This window comes from Mercenaria mercenaria, chromosome 2 (assembly GCF_021730395.1).
Source record: "Mercenaria mercenaria strain notata chromosome 2, MADL_Memer_1, whole genome shotgun sequence".
Lineage (NCBI taxonomy): Eukaryota > Metazoa > Mollusca > Bivalvia > Venerida > Veneridae > Mercenaria > Mercenaria mercenaria.
The window spans coordinates 53,493,463-53,521,425 of record NC_069362.1 but is presented as its reverse complement, the minus strand read 5'-3'; the positions used below and the strand labels follow the sequence as shown (position 1 = coordinate 53,521,425).

Genomic DNA, 27,963 nt, shown 5'->3' with positions numbered 1-27,963 from the left:
GTTCAACGTAGCTTTTATGCTCGCAAGTTTACCTACAGATATATCTTTTCAACTGTTATCATTTATTTTTGTGTCCTTGCATTTCGAAAGCTGTTTCGAGGATTCTGATTTTTCACATGAATTTCTAATTTCAATTTGCGAAAGTACCTTAAGTGATACAATTATTATACCAAGGGAGGGAATGAGCAGACCGAGACTTGAATTACCGTGATAAAGGTTCTGTTCCCTTGTATAACATAATATTCACTTTCATTGCCGGTAATTGATACATTTACATGTACATTTTATAGCATTTTTATACATCTATCTAATTACACAACCGATTTAATTTTGAAATGGTTTCATACAACAACAAAACAAATATAATATACACAAGGTTTTTATCACTGAAAATTGTAATAATTTTCTCATCATCAGACTTGTATATAGTCTCATTATTTAATGACAAATTAGAACTAGTAATTGCAATGACTTTAGTCTTACATGATATCCGTGACACAAAAGTTCCCCGTAATGAGACAGTTTGTCAGCACATGTTCTATGCTTGTCGTTTAAAGATCACTATTTAAGGCCAAGCAAAAATGTTTCCACTCCATAACTTTATATTTTCTTACCACTACAAGCAAATGTTGTTCGTGACCAGACAATATGTCGCATACATGACCCTTGCTTGGTGGTCAAATGTCAAGGTCACTATTGAAATTAAACCAAAAATAAGTTCCTTAGCTTCTAAATGTCTTGAAGCATTTTATATACACTCACACGCATGTTCCCCATAACCAGGTAATGTGTTGCTCGTGTTGCTTGCATGCCTAACAAACCGGGTTAAAGTAAAGTATTAAGCCTTTTAACTGCATTGTAGGATTTGTATAACTACACAGAAATGTTCTCCATGATTAGAATATGTGTCGCGCACATGACCCATGGTTGTCGGTCAAAGGTCAAGGTCACTATTGAAGGTCCAGTAAACTTGTTTCCGCTCCATAACTTTTATTTACAATGATGGAATATCTTAGTACTGCATACAAATGTTCCCCATGATGAGATAACGTGTCGCGTACATGATCTATGCTTGTAGGTCAACTTTCACTACTGAAATTTGAGTAAAAACAGATTTTGTTTCTTAGCGCCTAAATAAATTGAAGCACTTTTAGTCCCTACCGACGAAAAACCGGAAGGGGCTATAGGAATGCCCTCCGCCCGTCCTCAAACGCTCTACTGGTATGGGACTTCTGTATTGCCACTGTAATACACAGTCACTTGTTCAATTTGACAAAGGAGTTTGTCATAAAATTCGTTAACACGAATTTGACTAGAATTCTGTGGGGTCAAATAACAAACACATGCAAGTGTATCTTTAAGTGTGTCATCCTTACATGGCAATGAAATAAAAAAAAATGCACTAAAAGCCAACCCGCCAGTTCTCTCAGGCTTTGATGTTTTTAACGGAAGTAAGAATTACACTCCAAACGTACAGCAGACATATATTATATATTAAATTATTGTAATTATTTCCCGGAGGGCATCTAAATCCTGTACATAACCTTCAGACAAGCATTGATACAATAGAACAATAGGTTCTATAAAATAATTAGACTTGTAGGAGCCCGCACGTATTTTCATGCAAGTCTCATACGAATGGCCATTTAAAAGATGAACATACATGTGCTGCAAACTTGAGCTTAATGATACCAAATGCGTGATTCAAACATTATTCATGTCAGTTTTGTGAAACAGTATTTATTCTACAAGTTAAAGCATAGCAAAAGTTCCTTCTAGGGCACATCTATATAAATACATATTGATCATCTTGTAAAATTTTGGTTGCAATATCTGTTTTAAATATTGGTCATCAGTGTGTGGAACCAAGGGTCGGACACAAGGACAAGACCATTTTACCTTATTGACATAACGTATCCCTCCCCCACTCTCCCTCTCCCCCCCCCCCCCCCCGACACATCGCTTAATCAGGGAGTCGGTGGCGCAGTGGTTAGCAGGTTGGACTACAACGTCCGCGATCCGGGTTCGATTCCCGGACCAATCCGAGTTTGATTCCTGAACCCGGATTGATTCCCGGTTTCGTCTGATATCCCGACTAGTGTTCAGTGCTGGGTGATTTACTTTAATTGGTACTCTTTCCAACAGTATCGGTCTAGACTAGATGCTGGGGAGGTAAATATGACGCCTGCAGTGGACTCGGCTGGAAAAAAAGTTGTCGACTACCAACGTTAAACAAGAAACTTTACTTATTTTTAAGCGCCCCTGGGGGGCGTTACATTTTGCACCAAGGGTGCTTTAAATACAAAAAAACTAAAATTCTGGAAAAGAACTATGTTGTTTTATACTGCCGAAAAATGTCAAGTACGCTATTTCCAAAGTATTTACGCTAACATAAATTGTTAAATCCAACAACAAAGTAAATCCGTTACCACTTTCGGTTGAGTTAAATACGGCAATAAGAATACAGTCACGTAGACCCGGTCAGTAGCGTGAATTTGTTGAGCATAATTAGAGGGTCGCAATGGGGTTTATTTTCACATATTAACCATGCATTCGAAGGTAACGATAACATTCAGTTATTTACATGTAAATTTGCTGATATATGTCTACCTGTTTGTACACATGTTATACTCTTCAAGAATAAAGGAAAGAAAAGAATCAATCAATTATCCTCGGGTTTAGTAATATGTAATCCACGGAGCGCGTTCAGTCAGAGTCGTCTCAATTAGGAAATAATAATTTTAACGTCAGACGTCATTTCTAAGGTCACGGAGTTTGATTAGCCAGCTTGTAACGACAACAGCTTTCGAGGTCATTGCTCAGTCAAGTGTGACTTACCAACCCTAAGTGTTCCTTCTCAAGAGAAGGAACAATAAAGTACTTTGAGAGAACAAAAAAAAAACATGTTCCTTATCTTCCTTTTATACAATATATAAGCATTATCTGACAAGTCGAGAACAACGGTATAGGCATTTACCAGTTGTTCGATGTTTGAACTATCATTGCCCGTCAGGCAATTAGCCGAATACACAAACAACACAGTTTTTACAACATTGGCAAATATCCCATGATTCAGATTCCACAGGGAGTTGTGAAAGTCTTTATTATGGCAGACCAAACATTGCCATATTGTATAATTATAGCTCTTTTTCTTGTTCAAACTTAACATATAATGTTGTAAAAACTGTGTTGTTTGTGTATTCGGCCAGGTGTTTAAAGCACTGGTATTGGCAATAGGGGTAAAACGACCTCAAGGGTTGGGTGCGGTCATGGCTGTTTGTTACAGTAAGGCTGTAAATATTATCATTGTTCATCTGTGATATTGTTGTAATAACTATCGCCATTGAATATATCATTTATAAAAAAGGCGTTTAATCAAATTGTTCAGTTTCAGTTTTGTGATTGCATATGTCATGTTTTGTTATTTTCCTACATATCTGCGATGTGTCACATGTTTAATTGTAAAGCGCCTTTGAACGTATATTCCATATGAAAAGGGCGCTCAACAAATCTGGTATAATAATAATAATAATAATAATAATAATTGTTAAATTATGATTATGTTACTCGTGTTATATTCTCTTTTTAAATTAAGAACAAAAATATAAAAAAAATACTTACAACAAACGTATGAAATTAACACACGCGAATTAGAATAAAATAATAAGAAAAGAATATAACCAACACGCAATATTCAACATAAACAGCAAGTACTGAACTTAAATGTAACAAAGATATTTGTAAAAGATGGTCGGTGAATTTTTGTCGTGCATTTCTTCAATGGCATGTTTTTTATGAACTATCAAAGTAAATGACACATTTTCAGCTTCTTTTATGAGAGTTTATGATACTTTAAAATGTTTTATTTTTGTTTACACAGACGTCCTCTACAGAATAGTCAACTGTTTCCCACGGTATAAATGTGCATACAATAACTAGACATCCGTTTATATCCGATATACCAATAAAAGAAATTGTTCTTTGTTTCATATAAAATTCAGCTACTTCAGACCAATTTTGTTACAGTTTCTAGATTTTCACTCCGTCGTAGACCTATTTTCAACAAGATATCCATACATTTGCTTCAAGAAAACGAAAAGAAAAAGGGGTGTTGAATAGTATGCAGTGAAATGCAAGTCAACTGAAGTCAGGTACCCTCATATTGCCGCATTTCAGAAAGCGGTCCGCGGAATAAACACCCTACTTTCGTTTTCAAGTAAACAACTCGAAAACATGCGAGTATTAGCATGAAACGTGTCCTATTTTATGTAAAATTCATTCCACGAGTGAAATAATGCCCATTTGGCCCCCGATTTACGCGCAAATGCGCGAAAAATGGAAAAATTAGGATCTATTTATTAGGGACTTCTTTCGACTACACCACGAAAGCACATTTTCGACCGAATTACTGCTTTATAACCATTATTTCGGACCCTGTAAAGATGGTAATGAATAGTTTCGGAGTGATAAACTCAACACAGTGAATAGTTTGTAAAAGGACCAATGATATTGATTTGAAAAAACAAAAAATGGCAAAAAGAAAACATAAAATAAATGTATGTAATGCAACTTATTATGTGATATAAAACAATGTTATCTGTCTTTCCTCTCCTTATTTGTAGAGCAGAAAATATTTTTTTATTTACAATTTCGTCAAAATGTTGATCCGATTTATTGATAAGGGGGGTTACTCTGTAAGTCAAGTTTTCTATTTCTGATCTTAGCATGACCTACTTACCTATCTCATTTTCTATTAATAGAACACAATGCAGATATACCATACTGCAACGCTTGAATTGCGGACAAGTGAGTATTCATGTGTTTTACAATAACCTTTCAGTAAACTTAGAAGAGAATATTAAAAAATAAAAATACGGAAAATTACACTTTGCCTGCATAAAATTCCTTGGGAAAAAAACGTATTAACAATTTAAATAAAGGAATCAATAAGCATATATATGTTGAAATGAACGAAGGAAGTGCCGCTGTTAACTTATAATTAACCTTTTGTCTTATTTTCTTTGTTGATAGGTACTGTAATGTAATTTCAGAATGCACACATTTTTGCAGTGCAGATTCCTATTTCTATTTGTTGTTTTTTTTTTATTTTGCTTATGTATCATATACTCATTGTTTACAGATATTTACTGTCAACCAAGTTGTGCAATAAAGAGCTATCATTTGGCTGAATTTGTCAGTGACAAGTTAATTCTTCTTTAAATGCGTTTAGATCGAAATATCAAAAGCCATGGGACCATAACTTATCAAAGCATCAATGACTTTCAAATATATTTCCTTGTTGAATTTATATTTTCATTGATTTTATATGACTAGTCAGTTGCTCTGGTTGTATTATATCTTGTTACTTGTTTCTTTTTCTTTTCTTTTTTTACTTTTATAGATAGTTTGTTTTTGTATCTGTCCATTCCTGACGTAAAAAATCATTTTCATTAAAACATTTTCTACACTTTGGCAGTGGGTTATTATGCTTGCTAAATTTCTTGTAATCTAGACACTGACATATTCCTAGTAACCTTACGGTAAAAGGTAAGTTTTATTTACCGTCGCTTGGTGAAACAATTAACATAAGCTCTATAGAGCTTTTCTGCGACCCTATATTAAGAACAGTTAAAACCAATTATACCTCACCCCCAGCAATTTGCTGGTACCCATTTACAGCTGGGTCGACTGAGGCAATCGTGATAAAGTGCCTTGCCCAAGGACACATCGCACTGGGAGTAGCCAGGATTCGAACCAGGGGCCTTCACCTCCGTAGGAAAGCGTCTTAGCTCTCTTGACCAATGCGTTCAACGAGGACTTCAAGTTAATCGTTTGTTCGGAAAAAAAATGAATTCTATGATATTCCAAAAGTATAAAAGAAAGATTCATGCTTTGTGAATAGGGGCAATATATAGATTATTCATGTTACATCATTCTTTTCTTGGACAAAATTTTTGGTTGTTTTGGCAACGGAAACAGTAAAATGCTGTGTATAATCTGCATTCTGGAATCTATAATGTAGGTGACTAAGGTCCATGAAACTTCATCAGTAAATAGAAAACACTCATTACATTACATGATAATAAAAATAATGGTTTCTGTGAACCACAACTTTGAAAATAATTATCTTTTAACATTTCCTCATTTCCCAACAAACTGCATTTCTGTGAAACTTCATACACACCCTCCTGCATATAAGAACTTTTCACTGACCTTAGTGAAATAATTACTTTAATTTTGTATGTAAAGGGACATTTTGCATGGTAATACTTTTCTATCATGTTTTTTTCATGTTTTAAACAGTTTATAACACATATTGTTTTATGTGCTAATGTTGATAATTTGTAGCCAGTCAGACTAATATGATTAGGTGATTTCTCATATTGCAATAAATGTACTTCAGACACAACACTTGGCGGCGTCTTTGATGCTTGCATCAATGAATTTCCTTGTTTATTTTTTAATATATACTACATTTTTGAAAGCAAACAATACTACTGTAACTGCATTGATTTAAACATTGTTTATAAAAGAACATTACGTGTTACGGTAAAAAGGTTACTAATGTAACTGCATTGATTTGAACATTGTTTACTAAAAAATATACGTGTTACGGTAAATGAATGTTACTATTGTAACTGCACGGATTTAAACATTGTTTATTTAAAAAAAAATATCATGTTACGGTAAATGAATGTTACTAATGTTACTGCGCGGATTGTAACATTGTTTTTTTTTTTTTGTTTTTTTTTAAATTCGTGTTACGGTAAATGAATGTTACTAATGTAACTGCACGGATTTAAACATTGTTTATTTTAAAAAAAAACAACATAACTTGTTACGGTAAATGGATGTTACTAATGTAACAGCACGGATTTAAACATTGTTTATTAAAAAAATAAACATTACGTGTTACGGTAAATGAATGTTACTAATGTAACTGCACGGATTTAAACATTGTTTATTTTAAAAAAATACGTGTTACGGTAAAAATGTTTGATTTTTTAGAAAATACACATATTACATGTCAACTTCTGACATGCATGCGTGAAAGAACGGACCAGAGGTAAATACAGTAGATACATATGGGACCTTTTATTGGGGAAAAAAGGCAGACACAAAGATGAAGTTGTCTGTACTTAGAGAAAGTGTCGATTTGATTATTTGTCCAATTGTTTTCTTAAGTACATCAAAATACGATCCTTGTATCGGATGAAGAAAGTCCTCAACTGTCAAAAATGTGCGATTTATTTTTGTTATTTGCACACACACTTCGACGCGCAAGATTCCTCAACCTTTTCTTTAACAATGTTCGCTTAAGCAAAGTGTTTTAATATGGTTAAATGACAATTTATACATATTAATGAATGATAAGATGGAGAGTAAATTATCTGTATTTCAATTTTTTAGCATGTTAATCAAAACTCTGACAGCGTAAACGAAGATTAATTTAGAAATTGACAGTTTCATATCGGGATTGTTATTTCAATCATATGCAATAGATATAAATTTTTGAGTAAGCTCTAACAGATACTTAATTAGATAGTCCCTTGCTTGTTACTTTTATTACCTTTTCACTGTAATAAAATTTTACCACCATGCATGGATAATTATGGGGGTGATAGTGGACATTTCGCACTTTTATAGCACATGTCTCTTCGAAAAAAGGAGGCATTTAATAACGGCAATAAAATGGGAATTAATAAAAAGACAATGCTTATGTTTTATTCTTTATTAAAGTAAACAAGACATAACGAATGATTATGCTTTTTTTTCGACTGCTTCATTGTATTGCTTGTTCAAGATTATTATCTTTTCTGTTTATTGCTTATTCAAGCAACATTTGATTTTTAAATGTAATGTTACAAATTCTGAAGTGTGCAGGCTTCCGTACATGAAAACAGGGTACATCGCTCCGTGGGCATCAATCTCTGAATGTTTTTGTCCCCTTCTTTCAAGTACATATTTCGCCCGTGCAACTTAGGTGTTATGCGCATAGGAAACTAAAACTTTTGCCGTTTTCTACGTTGAAGTGGAAATTTAATGATTGTCATTTCTTTATATTTATACAATGTGTCTATATGGACACCACGTAGATAGGGTGGCCCTCATTTATAGATCGGTGATAGATGTAAAAGTAGTCTCTTCAACTAGTGACAATACTTTTTCAACATTTGAACATATTGAGTGTAATGTTAGTATCAACAACTACACATTGCTCATGGCCGTTATTTACAGACCTCCTCCATCAAAGAAAAATGGTCTGAATACAAATGATTTTCTGGATACCGAGTGGCTAGATTTCTTATCAAAATACGCCGCAGTTGACAAGAATATCATCGTTACTGGCGATCTGAATTTTCATTTAGACATTCCTTCTGATCGTGACACCATCAGATTTAACAGTGTGTTACAATCTTGTGGCATGTATCAACATGTGAAAGGGCCCACCCACGTCCACGGTCATACCCTAGACGTGGTCATCACCAGAGACATAGATAAAACAGTATCGGAAGTAGTAGTGACTGATCCTGGGTTATCAGACAGCTCTGGAAAAATAGCCAAGGACCACTTCGCGGTAATGTTTAATGCACTTGCCACGAAACCCCCTCCGGTAAACTGTGACATACAGGAAACTCCGTTCGATTGACGTTGATACTTTCAAAGCTGATATTCTATCATCCGATCTTTTGAATTTGTCACAAAGTACATCAGATGCAGAAACTCTCGTCTCATTATACAACAGTGAACTTTCAGCTTTAATTGACAATCTTGCGCCTTTGTGTTCAAAAACCATCACATTAAGACCATATTGTCCCTGGTTCTCGGAGGAGCTCCACGACGCCAAACATTTGAAACGTAAACTAGAACGTAAATGGCAGACTTCAGGACTCGCCGTTTACCACTTGATGTATAGGAACCAATGCGCAATCGTTAACAAAATGTTAAAAAAAGGCAAGAACTGATTATTACTCAGAGAAAATAGAATCAAGTGAACGAGACCAAAAAAAGCTTGTTCAAAATAACGAAACATTTATTGAACGGTCCAGGTGAAGCGGCACTTCCATCAGGCAAGAACCCAGAACTACTAGCACAGGAGTTCAGCGACTTCTTCATAGATAAAATAGAAAAAGTCAGAACTAATATTGCATCCCAGGATCAGAATGAATCATTTACTCCAGAAGACGGACGCATATCACTATGTGATACCGCGCGTTTGACTAGTTTCAGTCCAGCAACAGAGGAGGAGGTGAAAACGCTTGTTCAAAAGTCAGCTAATAAGTCATGTGAATTAGACCCTCTTCCTACATGACTCTTGAAATCTTGTATAAACGAACTTCTCCCAATATTGACGAAAATTGTTAACATCTCTCTACAAAGTACAATCGTGCCAGAATCATTTAAAACATCACGAATAAGACCATTGTTAAAAAAGCCAAGTCTTGACCAAAACACACTCAAGAATTACAGGCCTGTTTCCAATCTGCCATTCCTCTCAAAAATCCTTGAGAAAGTGGTAAACAGAAGAATTGAGGAGCATCTGACGAACAATCAATTACATGAAATAAACCAGTCAGCATACAGAAAATTTCATTCAACTGAAACCGCATTGTTAAAAGTTCAGAACGACATTCTCGAATCCCTTGACAAAGGTGATGTCACAGTACTTGTGATGTTGGACCTGTCGGCTGCATTCGACACCATTGACCATAACACCCTTCTTCACAGACTCGAATTTAATTTTGGATTCGCCGATAAACCCCTTCAATGGGTGGCATCATATCTAACAGACCGCTACCAAACAGCATGCATCGATGGCAAACTCTCTGAACCAGTCCTTATGAAATTCAGTGTTCCTGAAGGATCTGTTCTAGGCCCAAAATTCTACACGATGTACACAAAGCCATTCGGGTCCATCTGTAGAAACCACGGTCTAAACCACCACTTTTATGCAGATGACTCCCAACTCTATCTATCGTTTAAACCAGTTGAAATAGCATCAAAGGCAGCCACAATCACACGAGTTGAACAATGCCTAAAAGAAATCATCTCATGGATGAATTCAAACATGTTAAAATTGAATGCAGACAAAACTGAAGTAATTCTTTTTTCGAGTCAAAAACACTCCAAACATGTTGAAAATCTAGAACTGAAAGTTGGCGAATCGAGCATAAGACCATCAAAAACCTTTGTGCTACGCTTGATTCGAACATGCACATGGACCATCATGTTAATTCTGTGACTCGAACATGCTACGGCCAAATACGACACGTTGGTCATATTCGACTATATTTGACAACTGAAGCCACAAAAACCCTGATAAACTCGCTTGTGACCTCACGATTAGATTACTGCAATGTTCTTTTGTACGGCGTGCCAAAATCAACAACGAGCAAACTGCAAAATGTCCAAAACACAGCTGCACGTCTTATTACGAAAACTACCCGTTTTGAACATATAACACCAATCCTTAAAGATCTTTATTGGCTTCAAATACAAGATAGAATCAAATACAAAATTCTCATTCAAACATTCAAGGCCTTGCATGGACAGTCGCTGGTGTATATGAGAGACTTACTGGAGGTGTACGTGCCAACTAGAAATCTGAGGTCAGCAAGTGCAGCAACAACCCTTGTGCCACAAAAAAGTCGACTGGTTACCTACGGGGATAGAAGTTTCAGGGTTGCCGCCGCAAAACTATGGAACTCTCTCCCTGACAATCTCAGAAAAGATTCATCACTTAATTCATTCAAAAGAGCTCTCAAAACACACCTTTTCAAAATTTTCTACAACACATAGATACCAACTGTGACTGTTTCTACCCATAATAAATATGCCATTGTTATTTTTGTAATACAGAACTACGGCAAGTCATTCGTCGCTGACGAAGATCTCTTAACTGTACAATTCATCATGTAATTAACTAAATTGACAATCCAGCTTTTATTTCATCATGTCACATTTTAAGGGTTATGACGTTCTATGTGTGTGTTTTTCGCAAGACTTGAGTTTCACTTGAAGTGTGTGGTACTTCTGTCTAATAAAGTACATGGTGGCACCATTTACCGGGAGGTTGAACCACTATATGCAGCCCGTCTGGGCGTACCAGATGTTTAAAGCACTGGTATTGGCAATAGGGGTAAAACGACCTCAAGGATGGGGGTGCGGTCATGGCTGTTTATTACAATAAGGCTATAAATATTATCATTGTTCATTTATGATATTGTTGTAATAACTATTATTTTTTATTATTATGTACAACGCCATTGAATATATCATTTATAAAAAAGGCGTTTAATCAAATTGTTCAGTTTCAGTTTTGTGATTGTATATGTCATGTTTTGTTATTTCTACATATCTGCGATGTGTCACATGTTTAATTGTAAAGCGCCTTTGAACGTATATTCCATATGAAAAGGGCGCTCAACAAATCTGGTATAATAATAATAATAATATGTCAAACTTTCTTATTCCAGAAAATATTGCACGTTTGTAAGCTATTGATGTATATATCCAATAAACAAAACGTATTGCAACTTGACGTGGGTACATGTATTTCAGTTCTATTTTTAAAATAAAACAGTATTTATTTCTTATACATAGCAATGATAATTTGAATTATTTCAAACAGTCCCTATCCGTTTTATTAGGCCAAGAAAGAAATGGACAAATTACACAGTGTTACATTTCCTTTTTAGTTAAATATCTTCAGTTAGTTCCCGAGTTTAGATACTTAACAAAGTTATATATTAAAACTAACATTTGACTTGACTGTGAATTAAGCCATTCTATTTTCATAGCAATATATAGAAAAGAGAAAAGTTGTTAACATGCGTACACATTTATATTTGCATATTTGGTTTTCCGAAGTATTCTACGGTGATACATGAAACTGAAGTTATTCTTATGGTTATTATATACGTACATTGTTATAGTTTGTGTTGATGTAAACACGTTTATTGCTAAACAAATCTTTAAATATTACAATGTTGACTTACTACACACTTAAATGATGAAATGCTTTCACGGGTAAAAAGACCTTTAAGTACTACCTGGAACGACTACAGACCTTTCTGGTACTACCAGCTAAATACGTAATAAAGATGCAAGGAAAAGATATTATGTGCCCTTTAAGTACTTATTTTCTTTATTATTTTACATTGAATTTTATATATCTCAAACTTCACTCTTCCTCCGCTCATGTCACATCATCTCTCTACAAGTGTCAAGAGTAAAGACTAAGTTACTTATTACCTGAAGGCAATAAATATCGATTTTGTAGATAAGGTGATTTATGACCCCGCTTAATCTTTGAAGTTTACGTAAAATTTACGGACGATAACGATCATACCTGTCGCATTATCGATTTTTCTCCAGCCAGGCTTAAGATCAATACGTTAATTGTCCAGTAGGCAGTGACCAAATAATTTCTGTTCCTTGTCAGTTAATTCATGCAAGTGTTCTACAAGCTCTTGTTATAACTAGAATCTCCAAACAACACATAATTATCAATAAGTCCATGCCCTTTGCTCAAATTTACTGTTATTCCCCTTGTTCCAGTAAAAGCAGGGTGTTTCCCATTGATTTGTTAAAAAAAATGCTTATAATTTAAAAAAGATTTTGAGCAAAATTAACCAAACCTCACAAAAATTTCACTAAGCACACGAGCTTTGCTCATATAATATGTTTCCCCTTTGACAGAATAAAAGCAGAGTTTAACCCCTTGATTTGGTAAATGAAAGGTTGAAAATGCTTATTAATCAACAGTAGTTTAACTAGAATCGCAAAGCTTAAGCTAACTGTTCATGCCCATCACCAGAAGCTGTCAACCGCTGCCCACATCAGTCCTGTCAGTGCTTTGATTTTACCTTCTTGTCCTTAAGTGCAATGATAACAGGTGATCGATATAGGGCCATTATGGCCCTCTTGTTTGAAAACATTGTGAATTATGTAAAAATTTGGTTATGTTTTTGTATGTATGTAACTGGTATCTCAGTACCCACTGATAGGAATGGGTTGAAACTTCACACGCTTGTTCACTGTGATAATTTGACATGCATTGAACCCATTCTACTTTGCATTTTTACAAAAGTATTCCCCCCTTTTTCGACATAGCAGTTAAAAATAATAATACAAATGTAGTTGGTATCTCAGTACTACTAATGGAAATAGACTGAAACTGCACAAGCTTGCTCACATGCTCTTACTCATGTTCTATAACTCTAGTAACTTTAGTTAGCATTTTTACAAAATTTTGTGTTGTCATTGTATTGTATCTGTAGGCCAAATTCGCTTTACACATTGTTAAATGACCACAGGCATTATATTTACCGATTTAACTATGAAAAACTGAACTGAAGACTAGATTCAATCCGCACATTGTATTGTCTAAGGGAAACTAATCTGAATGCTATTTTATACTGTTCATCAATTGCAATTGCATTGGCAGGTTGAGAACTATATTATGTACTTCACAGAACTTTAAGTCTAGGTTAGCTCTTTTTATGACCGCTGTGACACGTAGATGTCCATGTTACCTCTTTGTATGGTCGCTGTGTCCATGTTAGTTCTTTTTATGGTGGTCACTGTGACACGTAAGTGTCCATGTTAACTCTTTTAATGAGCCACTGTGGCACGAAGGTATCCATGTTAGCTCTTTGTGGCCGCTGTGTCACGTAGATACAACGTTACCTCCTTTTATTGGCCACTCTGACACAAAGGTGTCCACGTTAGCTCTTTTTTATGGGCCACTATGACACGTAGATGTCAATGTTAGCTCTTTGTATGACCACTGTGACACGTAGATGTCAATGTTAGCTTTATATATGGTCACTGTGGCACGTAGATGTCAATGTTAGCTCTATATATGGTCACTTTGACACGTAGATGTCCATGTTAACTATTTTTATGGCCGCTGTGACATGTAGCTCTTTTGTATTGCCGCTTTGACACGTAGGTGCTGATGTTAGCTATTTTTATGGCCGCTGTGACACGTGGATGTAGGCGTATCGCCGTGCTACTGTGAAGAGCAGGTGGATGGCTTAATATCTCCTTATAACGGAGAGTACTTCATATATACAATATATAAGATAAGTAATCATGAGTTCATTTATATACAATATTAGCATTTACACAAAGAGATTAAGTATTTTAAGTTGAGTTATTTATGAAAATACATTTACCCAGACCTAGAAAATCTTTATTCCGGCTCGTCTCGAGGGGGTGCTTTTAGGATAGGAAAAAGACCGTTAGCTCGACTGCTCATTGAATAGGTAGAGCTTTTGGACTCACCCATACTTCGTCTGCATTAGACTGGCATCAGTCGTTAGAGTCATTGAATGTAAAGCACCTGGCCATAAAATCAATCCTCTCTGATACCACTTTCTAAAAAAATTTAAAATATCTCCTCTGTCTCTAACGAGCCTAGAGAGAAAATGTTTTTCTGAGAAAATAATTTAGTGTCAGTTTGAAGAAATTAATATTATTACAGACTATTTGAGCTCAACAGACTTTGTAAGTCTACGTCTGCATCCGCGTCCCGATTTGGTTAAGTTTTTGTATGTAAGCTGGTATCTCAGTAACCACTTGTGGGAATGGATTGAAACTTCACATACTTATTCACTGTGATAAACTGACTTCCATTGCATAGGTTCCATAACTCTATTTTGCTTTTTTTATGCCCCCGAAGGGAGGCATATTAGTTTTCAACTGTCCGTCCGTTCGTTCGTTAGTTAGTTAGTTAGTTCGTTCGTCACAACGTTAACTTTTTGCATGAAGGCACTTGACTCGCGAACCACTGAACCCAGGACCTTCAAACTTCACTTGCTGATAGTACTTATTGAGTACACCACCCCTTCTGACTTTGGGGTCACCAAGTCAAAGGTAAAGGTCACAGGGGCCAACGTTAACTTTTTGCATGAAGGCACTTTACTCGCGAACCACTGCACCCAGGACCTTCAAACTTCACATGCTGATAGTACTTATTGAGTACACCACCCCTACTGAATTTGAGGTCACCAGGCCAAAGGTCAAGGTCACAGGGGCCAACGTTAACTTTTTGCATGAAGGCACTTTACTCGCGAACCACTTCACCCAGGACCTTCAAACTTACATGCTGATAGTACTTATTGAGTACACCACCCCTACTGACCTTGGGGTCACCAGGTCAAAGGTCAAGGTCACAGGAGCCAACGTTATCTTTTTGCATGAAGGCACTTTACTTGCGAACCACTGCACCCAGGACCTTCAAACTTCACATGCTGATAGTACTTATTGAGTACACCACTCCTCCTGACTTTGGGGTCATCAGGTCAAAGGTCAAGGTCACAGGGGCAAACGTTAACTTTTTGCATGAAGGCACTTTACTCGCAAACCACTTCACACAGGACCTTCAAACTTTACATGCTGATAGTACTTATTGAGTACACCACCCCTACTGACTTTGGGGTCACCAGGTCAAAGGTCAAGGTGCTGCGGGGGCATTTGTCACCATTAGTGGCAGCTCTTGTTTTACAAAATTATGCCCCTTTTTGACTTTGAAGTTTTCTTGTTAAGTGTTTGTATGTAAGCTGGTATCTCAGGACCCACTGATGGGAATGAATTGAAATTTCCCACACTTGTCCATTGTCATGAGCTGATATGCAGTGTACAGGTTTCATAACCCTGTTTTGCAATTTTACAAAATTATGCCCCCTTTTCGACTTTAATATTCATTTAGTTGACAAGGCTGTTGAATAGTCGAGCGTTGCTGTCCTCCGACAGCTCTTGATTACCTTGCTTTCTGTATGGGAATATGCAATTTCACTGGCAAACTGAGAATCAGTGGCGTGTTGAGCTGCCGGAAGAAATTTCATCTTTGCGACTTTCGAATCCCTCGTCGTTGACTTGTTTATAATTATGTTTTGCAGTCTGTCAACATGACTTTTTTTTTTCTGATGAAAACATTATGAATTTTGTACAACAAAAAGAAATTTTAAAGTAAATGAAAACGTCCAATATGTTTCCGAAAATCCTCGCCAATTTCTACATGATTTCAGTGAACCATAAATATAGAATACAATTTGAACGAAGCATTTTCTGTACTTAACTTTTTTGACGTGATCTAATCAAAGAAAAAATGCAGAAAGAACAAATCTGACTAGATTAAATCTAGAATTACGAAATATACTTGATTAAAAAGGGATAAAAAAAATGTTTAGTTTTCAATCATTAACCGACTTTAATGAAACAATAAAATCGCATGAATTGCAATTGCACTGGCAGGTTGAGAACTATATTATGTACTTCACAGAACTTTAATTCTAGGTTATGTTGAGCATACGGGCCGCTGACTAGCTTCTTGAAAAAGCTAACCTTGTAAATAACAGTGTTAGACCATGTTTACATATCAAAGATGGTATACGCATCAAATATTCAATTTTTGATCTGCGTTTGATCAGAGTGAGAATGTTGCGTACTAAACTGCGTACTAAACTCAGCAGCTGAGTTTAAAGTTCTTTTTTTTTCTATTTTTTTCTTCTTTGGATTCTCTTTTGTTTTCTGTAGATGTTACGAAATGGTATATGAAACAACTAAAAGCAGCTGGATACCTCATAACTGTGTTGTTTCTCTGATTATCAAGCATCAGCAGGAAAGCGATCAAATATTGCGAAATGTTAGCTCAGGGCGGTGATTTCCAGTGTGCCACCCGGTAACATAGTGTTCCAGGGGAATTGTTTACATTTATCTCTGATCAATCACATCGATCAAAAACATTTGTATAAGTAAACATCAGTGTACGTTTTGCTTTTCAGTATAGAGTTTCTAAAGATTCCGGTGAGCTAGATCAGTAATTTACTACCAACCTATCTACTGCGTTGGCAGTTTAGTATTTGCTAGAATATTGTGCTCACTGCGAGAATATTTTGAAACAAACGAGATATGTTTTATTATTATTCACAGACTGCGAACACCATGTAGCTGTACGCCATCAAGGGAAGTGCGCGAGTGATATTACTACAGGAAGGTGTTCTTAGTTGGATTGTTTCGGATTTTAAGCAAAAGCAGACGACAAAATGGTGACAGGAGAAAGATTGACAATTACGCTGTCCGGCGGCGCCCCATGGGGATTCCGGTTACAAGGAGGGGGAAATTATCCCTTGGAAGTGGCAAAGGTTTGTTGATTTTTGTTTGTCTTAAAACGATATTTGCAACATCAGCAATTCAAAGAAAGTCTATTAGTTGTGAACGAGCCAGTTTCGGGTGGCTGTTTAGTAATCTGAAATCCTGAACAGATTCAGCATTAAACATAATATATTATACAATGTATTTATCTATGAATGAACTAGAGCAAGAGATGACCTCTTAAAATGCGTTTTTGTACAAATATTCCTACATAATAGAAATTATGCACATGTGAAGTTATTTGCGCAGCCATAATCAGGAGCAAGGTCATTATGATGAATTTGCCGCCTGTACAAATCATTATTTCACGTAATAAATTATATTGATGAAGATCAGATGATTGTTATATTGACAAGAAATGATTGCCTCGTTAATTAGGGTCATTGAGTATGGTGGCATCGTTCCAGCACAGTATTATCGTCGCAGTAATTGTTTCCAGAAAACAACGCTAGTTCTAGATCGTTACATTTATGCTCATACACAACAAATATCTATACCGTAAAATGTGATAGATCGCTTAATGTAAGAAGAAGAGTGTTAGACATTCTTTCCTCACTGAAAATACTGTTTTAGACAAGACCATTGCCTCCGATAACTGTTCTCCTTTAAGTCTCACTACTCATACGTCCGCACACTAGACAATGTAACATCACAAAATGAAAATTTGGCGAAATTCAATTTGCATTTAGGCACAATCCAATGCGGTTGCGTACTGTTGTTCCAAAATATGTAAAATTATATCATTTATATATACACCAATTACCGAACGATATTAACGATTGTGTAATTCCATAAAAAAGTTGTTCCTTTAAAATTTAGGACTCATTTATAGTTTTTAATTAAGCGTAATTAAATTATTTCGAACGCTCAATTGTTTTTTTTTTACGTGTACGTTAATTGCAGAGTTCGACATTTCGTTTATTTTATTATACAATATGACAGTACATGGTCAATGGTCAAAATTTTAACCCGTGTTTTCGCTTATTTCATTATACAATAGGACAGTGCATGGCCAAAATTTTAACTCGTGTTTTCGCTTATTTTATTATATAAAATGACAGTGCATGGTCAAAATTTCAACCTGTGTTTTCGCTTATTTCATTATACAATATGACAGTGCATGGCCAAAATTTAAACCTACCATGATGTAAACCTACTATTCCGCTTATTTTATTAATACAATATGACAGACAGTACATCATACATGGTAAAAAATTTAACCCCTGTTTTCGCTTATTTTATTATACAGTATGACAGTACATGGTCAAAAATATAACTCGCGTTTTCGCTTATTTCATTATACAATATGACAGTACATGGTCAAAATTTTAACCCGCGTTTTCGCTTATTTTATTATACAGTATGACAGTACATGGTCAAAAATTTAACTCGCGTTTTCGCTTATTTTATTATACAATATGACAGTACATGGTCAAAATTTTAACCCGCGTTTTCGCTTATTTTATTATACAGTATGGCAGTACATGGTCAAAATTATAACTCGCGTTTTCGCTTATTTTATTATACAGTATGACAGTACATGGTCAAAATTTTAACCCGTGTTTTCGCTTATTTCATTAAAAAATATGACAGTACACATGGTCAATGGTCAAAATTTTAACCTGCGTTTTCGCTTATTTTATTATACAGTATGACAGTACATGGTCAAAATTTTAACCCGTGTTTTCGCTTATTTCATTATACAATATGACAGTGCATGGTCAAAATTTTAACCCGTGTTTTCGTTTATTTTATTATACAAAATGACAGTGCATGGTCAAAACTTAAACCTACCGTGATTTAAACCTACTATTTCGCTTATTTTATTATACAATATGACAGACAGTACATGCTCAAAATTTTAACCCCTGTTTTCGCTTATTTCATTATACAATATGACAATACATGGTCAAAATTTTAACCCGTGTTTTCGCTTATTTTATTTTACAGTATGACAGTACATGGTCAAAATTATAACTCGCGTTTTCGCTTATTTTATTATACAGTATGACAGTACATGGTCAAAATTTTAACCCGTGTTTTCGCTTATTTCATTATACAATATGACAGTGCATGGTCAAAATTTTAACCCGTGTTTTCGTTTATTTTATTATACAAAATGACAGTGCATGGTCAAAACTTAAACCTACCGTGATTTAAACCTACTATTTCGCTTATTTTATTATACAATATGACAGACAGTACATGCTCAAAATTTTAACCCCTGTTTTCGCTTATTTCATTATACAATATGACAATACATGGTCAAAATTTTAACCCGTGTTTTCGCTTATTTCATGATACAATATGACAGTACATGGTCAAAATTTTAACCCGTGTTTTCGCTTATTTCATTATACAATATGACAGTGCATGGTCAAAATTTTAATCCCTGTTTTCGCTTATTTCAATATACAAAATTTGACAGTGCATGGTCAAAATTTAAAACCAATTCGCCTAATTTATTGCGTAATATGACAGTTCATGGTCAAAATTTAAACCTACCAATTTTCTTATTTCATTATACGATACGACAGCGCATGATCAAAATTTAAACTTATCATTCCGTTTATTTTATTATACAAGACAACACCTACCATTTCGATTATTTCATCATTCAGTATGTCAAACACCATTTCGCTTATTTTATTATACGATCAATATTTAAAGCTATTATTTTGGTTAATTGTTTTTAATTAAGATAGTGAAACTGTTAGATTACTTCAGATTTCAACATTTGAGGTATACTTGGCCAAAACATTCTGATTTTTTTTCTTCCCAAACATAAATACTGGTTCTCGACCGCGTCCTATATGACGAATAATAGACATATGCTTGGCATTTATGTTTATACAATGCTCGTTTTTAATAGAATATGAGATAAAGGAAAATATGTATGTGTTTTTTTATAAACAGAAGTGTAAGAAATAAATGTTTTGGAAAAAATCTTTCGGTTTAACTTTGAAAATATAAAAAAACTGTCTGAGCTTCAAGTTCTAAAAACAATTCCAGTTATCTTACAAAACAAAAATAGTATTAGACTGGCTTTAACTAAAATTCCAGCACCCCCACCCCGCCCCTTCCACCTATCCCTCCCTCTCCATACCCCTCATAAAAAACATACTAGGTTAGAGAACACCAATTGTTTTCCCGTAGACTTCCATTATAACATTATGGCGCGTGCGGCCTTCCATAAATTGAAACATGTATATCCAATCACATTTTTTTCAAGAACTATCTTAGTTCCACCAAAATATCAGACGAAAAACATATGAATAGTGATACTTTATTTTACATAATAATTATCTCCCCTTTCATTGAGAATAAGAAAAACACTTACTAGATAATAATTATAAATTTAATGCCATAAATCAATGATCACACGTTATGTAAGGAAATATAATAGAACAAAACTTATGATCAGCACTGATATTATTATGAATATCCACTTAACCGCCATATCTTATTAACTGACACAATATGAAGGACATACATAATCAACATAATATTGTATAAACAATATTTCTCAGGAAATAACTTACTCAACAAAGTATTAATACGGCACTTACTCAATAAACAAATTACAAAAAGACATCACAATGTAAGTTATGAATTATTCAACTTCACAACATGATAAAAAAGTAAATTTTAAAAACAAAACTGAAAATTTGGCGGTGGGTGGGTGGGAAAAAATTAATTGAAAAAACGTGTGATTCTGTCAAATTCACTTACAACAATGACAAATACTATGAAAAACAAACAGAGGCCGGGCCTTAACAAAACAACTTTATTGGACCAATCAGTATAAATATAACAAACTTCTGACGCCAATGAAAAAGGATTTTACAAAGAAGGAAAAATACCCAAATGTTCCGAATTACCCACAATGTCAGTAAGGCAATTATATGCTAGATAATTAAATATTTTAATTTATTAGAATAAACCTTTCGTGTGAATGAGATGACCCCCTGTTTACATCGTTGTCATGGCGGGAGAAATTCGTTTGATGAAACTTTTTTTCAATACACATAAAATGTAGCAAATTTTGTCAAAATGTAAATGCAGTAAAAATATTCCATTTTGAAAAAAAATATTCACTTCTTGAGTATGTTTACATGACTGACCAATCAGAACGCACAGACGCTACCTTATTCTCAGGTATACACTTACCTCATTCCCAGTAAGTTCCCTGTACTTTTTTGAATTGGTGGTCTCTGACCACTACTCGGAGATCAATGGTCGGCTCCTAACGACATCTAAATTGAATTTGAAATTTGGTGACATGTTAGTGGGCCATTTCTTAAATTGACTTACTAGTAAACTTCCTTCCTGCTTTGCCCTTATCTTGATTAAAAAAAAAACTGCCAAAAATAACTATAGAAGTCATCTGTAGATATCCTGATTCGAAGGAGTATTGGTTAGCATGAAAAAATATATATATGTAAAAAAAATCCAAATTCGTGGAGATATTAAATATAATGGAAAAATATTCCAGTTTGTGGAGATATTGGCTATAGTGATAAAATGTCCTAATTCATGCAGATATTGGTTGTTATCAAAACATGTCCCCATTTAAGGAGATGTTAGCTATAATGAAACAAGAGTTGTCTGTTGAAAGCGTGCTCGACTATTCGAAGAATTGATGGAAGTATGGGGTCAAAATATTACCAGAGCTTTTCAGACAAAAGAGAAAAAATAGATAAGACAAACACTGTACCTGTGTTTGTGGATTTGGATAAGTCTTGCACTATATGACAATGTGTGAACATGATGGTAAGCATGTTCAAAGTTTCAAAGCCATATATCGAACAGTTTAGACAAAATATGGAATGGTATGCGAAACTTAACTAATTTGTCGAAAAGGGCCATAACTGAGTTACAGTCCTTGTCCTAGTTATCTAGTCTTGCCTACATATGTAAACTATGATGGTAAACAAGTGGTCAAAGTTTCAAAGCCATAATTTTGACAAAAAGGTCTGGCAAAATATGAATTGGTATGAAAAATTTAATTGATTTCAAAGTCCAAAAAGGGCCATAATTCAGCCAAAATACTTTACAGAGTTATGTACTCTTGCCTTAAGATGAAAATCATGATGATAAGCAAGTGTTCAAAGTTTCAAAGCCACATGTCAAATATTTTTGACAAAGCATGTACTTGTACGAAAACTTAATCAATTTCCAAGTCCAAAAAGGGCCATAATTCAGTCAAAATACTTGACAGAGTTATGTACTTTTGTTACAGGTAGAGACTAATATAATAAACAAGTGTTCAAAATTTCAAAGCCACATGTCAAATAGTTTTTACAAAACATGGACTTGTACGAAATCTGTCCAAAAAGGGCCATAATTCAGCCAAAATACTTGACAGAGTTATGTACTATTGCCTACAAGTAGATACTGTTATAATAAACAAGTGTTCAAAGTCTGAAGTAAATATCTTTGATACCATTTCATAAAAAAAAAATTGCCGACGCCGACGCAGCGGTGAGTAGTATAGCTCTCCATATTCTTCGAATAGTCGAGCTAAAATGTCCTAGTTCTCGGAGACATTGGCTATAATAGAAAAAATGTCCTAACTCTGGAGATATTGAATATAATGAAAAAAAATATGTCCTAATTCATGGAGACAAAGGCTAAAAAGTGTTTTAATTCGTGGAAATACTGGCTATAATGAAGTCCTAAACACTTATATCAATACGCTACTTGATTAATACATGTTACCGTATTTTATGCTGGATCGCATTCAAGCAGCAGACTGCATTTGTATAGTTGCCATAGAAACAGAGTAGTTATATGTTTTGTTGCTGCTATATACCTGGAAACATTCACTTATGACATTATTTCTGATCTTACAAATCGTTATTCATACCTTGATTGTTAACAGATTTTCATTATGTGCTTTTTTCTTTTTCTTTGTCCAATCTTTCAGTTTCATGTTTGTATGCTTCTCACAAACTGTCCAACTATCTGCCATGTTCTAAATGTGTGCCTTTATAATGCTGATGATAAAAAAAATGTAATTTAACCAGTAATTACACTTTCTTAGTATCATATTTTGGCCGCCACGTATAGCTACGTTTGGAAACGTGGCAACAACGTCAGCCAACAAAGAACAACGTGGCTGAAACGTTATCAAATGTGACAAAACGTGACATGTTCATAATTCGCTGCCGTTTTCCAACTACGTACTAAAACGTGGCAACAACGTGGCGAGAACGTTGTACAACGTAGTTTAACGTAGCAAAAATGTAACAGAACGTAAACATAGCGCGTCCGGTCCCGGTCATACTGTTATGTTTTGGATGCCACGTTTGTTTGTTTGTATATAAGTTTATTTATACTCGCCACCGGTAACCCAAATGGGCGACTCCTCTAGAAGACTGTTAGTAATGTTACTGGGAAGATAGTGCAAGATACAGAAGACGCTCCAATTCCAGGACCTTCCATGGTTCTTTGGCGTGCCGGGGTGTAAAGCACCGATACTCGGGACTCTTATCCCAATGGGGAGGCCAAAGCGTCACACTATGACTGGGGTATGGTATTGACATGTGATGTCAAACGTAACGTAACTGTAAGCATCCCCTCCCCACTCCCCAAAGAAAAAACGATGTCCTCTATCTATCAACAAACTACATGAAATACTTACGCTTTATTAAACCACATTTCATACGTTACACAGCCGTATTCTTCATACATGATTTAGCTCACCTGAGCAGTGTTAGCTACTGTGATCACTCACCGTTTGTTCACCGTCCGTCACTTTTCTTTAAACGACATATCCTCTAAAACCGTTTGGTGGAAGTTGATCAAACTTGACCTGGATATTCCCTGCGTGGTTATCTACCAAAGTTGTTCAAAGAATTTCATTCCGTGCAGAATTCTGATTGCTACTGCAGCCAAAATGAAAAGCTTTAACAATGTTATTCTCTAAAGCGGCAAGGCCAAGAGCTTAGATATCTGGCTTGTAGTATTGTCTAGTGGCCCTCATTTCCCTGGGGTCAAAATTGGCATTTGTTTTACATAGACTTCTATATATAAACTTTTAAAATCTTTTGCTTTAAAACAGTAAGACATAAAGCTTAAATATTTGGCCTGTAGCATTTTCTACCTCTACCAAGATCTCTAAAACCGCAAGGCCCAGAACTTAGATATTTGGTTTGTGTCAGTGTGTAGTAGTCCTCTGCCAAGTTTGTTCAAATTAAGCCCATAGGGTCAAAATTGTCCCCGCCCAGTTGTTCACTTGTTTAACACAGACTTGTATAGGAAAAGACTTGTTAAAAATCTTCGTGTCTAAACCGTCGAGCCCTGGAGCTTAGATATTTGGCTTTTCATTATAGGAATAAGGTCAGTAATTCGGTCGAAAATGTGCTTCCTTGGTGTAGAAGAAAGAAGTCCATAATAAATAGATCCTAATTTTCCCAATTTTTTTTAACAAATTCATGTAGAACGAGTGGTTTAATCACCATTTTTCAATACTAGAATACATTCTGAATGAAATCAGACGGTTTTCATGTTCGTACACCCCACATGGCAAGTTTTGCAGATCGAAACCGGAAGTAGGTGTTTATTGCGCGGACGAGAGCTAATATGCGCCATTTTTAGGGTAGCAGACCACAACTGACTGGCATTTCATTAGGAACTACATAACCCCCTATTTTCTTTTCATTTTTTCGTTAATTTGTGATAGAACTTTCATGAAAAATAGGTGTAGAAAAAAGTGATGTTCTCTAAAGATACGTATAGACGACCTGAAGTTGTCGTTTTCTATATGAAACAAAGAAGGATCTGAATTACTGACCTTTAACCTGAAACATTGTGTAGTGGGTCACTACCAAGTCTGAAACATTGTGCAGTGGGCCTTTACCAAGTTTGTTCAGATCTTGTCCGTGGGCCTGGGGTCATATTGGTCCCACCTATGTGGTCTCTTGTCTTCCTGTCTAAAACCTCATAAAGCTAAGATAATTGGAATAAAGCATTGTGAACAGGTCCTGTACCAAAAAATGATGTACCCATTTGAGTCAGGTGAGCGGTATAGGGCCATCATGGCCCTCTTTTGACATATACGCACGTGTTTTTTACTCATCTGTACGTATCTACGATATTTTGTAATTGTCACACGGATATAAATAGTCTGCTAGGTGTGAAAATATATTTGTTATATTCGAGGCACTGGTTTCCGTTAAAGGAGTAATAAACGCGAAGATATCTCGGGAGACTATTCTGCATAGAATTACCGACAAACAATTAGAAAATTTCTTTCGGTCTCGATCAGAAACATTCCCGCGGGCTTCTGCAGACGTTAATACACACGCAAAAAAACGCGTATTATCCCTACAACATTTGCATGCGAACGAGGTCCCCTAGCGTACTCTCGTGGCCTGTTTTACGAGTATTGAAATGTGTAAAAATACAGATGTTTCTCGAATTATTAACATATGAACGGCTTTCTTGACATACGTTTATTGATTACCTGTTAACACATATAAAACACTGTGATGTTCGTATACATATGCTGGTAAATACTGCAGGCAAGTATAATTACAGTATTCAGTGGGCTTATATCCCGATGCTGTCCCGTCAACTGAAAACCTCTGCTTGTCGAATATTGGAAAACATTTGACAGCAAAACTTGAGACAAACTGTTCAATCCACTAGAAAATAAGATATAAAGAAAAGCCCAGAAGAAGAAATGGGAGAATACATGACCTTCACGGTATTACAAAAAATGATTATAAAATGTGATTAGAACAATTCAAGGGACTTAAATTGTCTAACTTTAGTTATTTAAAATACAATGTTGTAACTTACATAAAGATGGGAGTTATTATGACCAGAATATATGTAAAGTACAAATACCTTAAATCATCACTAAACTATCTATTGAAATGTAAAATACAATAACTTTAAAGCATAAAAAGTGTGTGGCTAGAGGCTAGAAAAAATGTTAATTTATTTGTCTTATGCTGTAACCTTACCTGCACAATACATCAGGTTTAATGTGACTAGAATTAATGTAAAATACAATGGTGGAACCTTAAATATTGGAGAGGACTTAATGTGACTGGCATAAATGTGAAAAACAATGGCACGACCTTAAACAAAAGTTTGGATTAAAATACTTCCATCTAGTGATAACACACAGTCAATGCTCTTCAACTATTGTCATTCCCAGGATATTTCTCATGGATTCTTTGATTTCCTGAAGCCAAATTTATGTCATATTAAAAGGTAAATTAATTGTGCATTTGCTTATGTTTCCTTCATATTTCCACAGATTTGACCTCTCAAGTATACTGTTCCAAACTATTAGGCACTCAAATGTTTGAACAAATGTTATTGTAGTTGTGCAGTCTGTAACTTTGACCACATTTCACACAACAAGCAAAATCTGGCTTGAAAAACTAGTAATTTAGTACAAGTTTAACTATCAAGGAGGAACCAGCGTGGCAGTCATCTATTGTCGCATAATGGCGGACAGGTTTTTGAACACTAATTTTTTACTTGGTATGGCCACAGAGGTCTAAATAAATGCCAGTTTCTGTTTAAATTTCATTGTGAATGTATTTTTGACATTGCGGTAGAAAAAATGGGAGGGGAGGTTGTATTTGGTGAAGTGAGTAGTACTTCCAGGTCAAAGCAGTGTAATTTTGATCTGATTTTACAGTAAGCAAATGTGACAAGATAAATCTCTCTAAGAAAATGCATGACCCCTACTTTTTTCTTAATTTTATGTCAGTTTTATCATAACTCTTTAAATGAGGTAAGGATTTGTTTTCTGAAATGGGTTTAGCTATGTTTGGTAGCTCTTTAAAAATGTCAGTTTTATATAGAATATATAGGGAATACTATTTAGGCGTGTGTGACCTCAAAACTTGCGGAACAGACACCATTTTTGGTATGTCTAAAACCCACGCCGTACCGTCCAAAAATGTTGCGTACCACCAAATTTTAACTTGTATTTTGGTTATAACACACTAAATAGCCACCACTATATATTCTATATAAAATGACAAGTTTTCACAATGCTGCAATACACACCTAGACCCATTTTAAATTTCTTTAACTTACATTTTCTTGTAGAGCAACATTTATACTGTAAAAATATCATGTCATGTTTGATGCAAGAAAAATATTTCTTGTCAAACGGACACACCGTAATGTTTACACTGAAATGACAATCACAATTTAGGGTAGGGGTGTATGAATAAATTTCACATGTTAAATCAGTTTGGAGTCTTTTTTCAACATGCAAATGCTACCAGTATGTCAAGTATAGGCATGCAATATTATTTCAACCAATATATAGCAATGATTTCAAGGAAAAATCCTTCTTACAGCAAAAAAAACTGAGAACTATTTGAATCCGCCATTATGCGACTACCATTTTTTCATAGTTGCTCAGGCTATTTAGTGTCTGTATGCCTTTTTTCGAGGGTGCGAGTGCATGCAAAAAAAAAAAACAACAACAAAAAGCAAATATTTTTTTTTTACATTTCAAAAACGATAGGTGCGGCAGATCCGATGAACAACAAATTAATTTGGTAAGGCCTAATAATGCATTTGACCATTCACAAACATACATACAAATACGACCAAGACACAGTTCAATATAAATATTTAACATAGATATACAGTATGTTTGAAAGCATAACATACCTAACTCTAAACATTTGTGATTTAACATTATACATTCAAGAAGCAAAATATGAGCACACGTTTTTAGCTGGACTATTCAAAGAATAGTCTAGCTATTCTACTCACCCTGGCCGGCGTCACAATTTGATTAAAGTTTTGCATGCA

The 27,963-nt window shown here is 35.1% G+C and overlaps 1 protein-coding gene across 4 annotated transcripts in view; it reads left to right on the top strand.

The window, feature by feature from the left end:
• LOC123563980 (uncharacterized) overlaps positions 1 to 27,963 on the top strand; it is an 87,771-nt gene that overhangs the window by 7,432 nt on the left and 52,376 nt on the right. For 2 of the 4 annotated variants that reach the window (XM_045357213.2, XM_045357212.2), the window contains exon 2: positions 16,942 to 17,153. In XM_045357213.2, coding sequence (XP_045213148.2) covers positions 17,055 to 17,153 — 99 coding nt within the window. In that variant the 5' untranslated portion in view covers positions 16,942 to 17,054. Of the gene's footprint in view, positions 1 to 16,652; positions 17,154 to 27,963 lie in introns of those variants that run through there. The other 2 variants (XM_045357215.2, XM_045357214.2) reach the window with 2 other exon arrangements.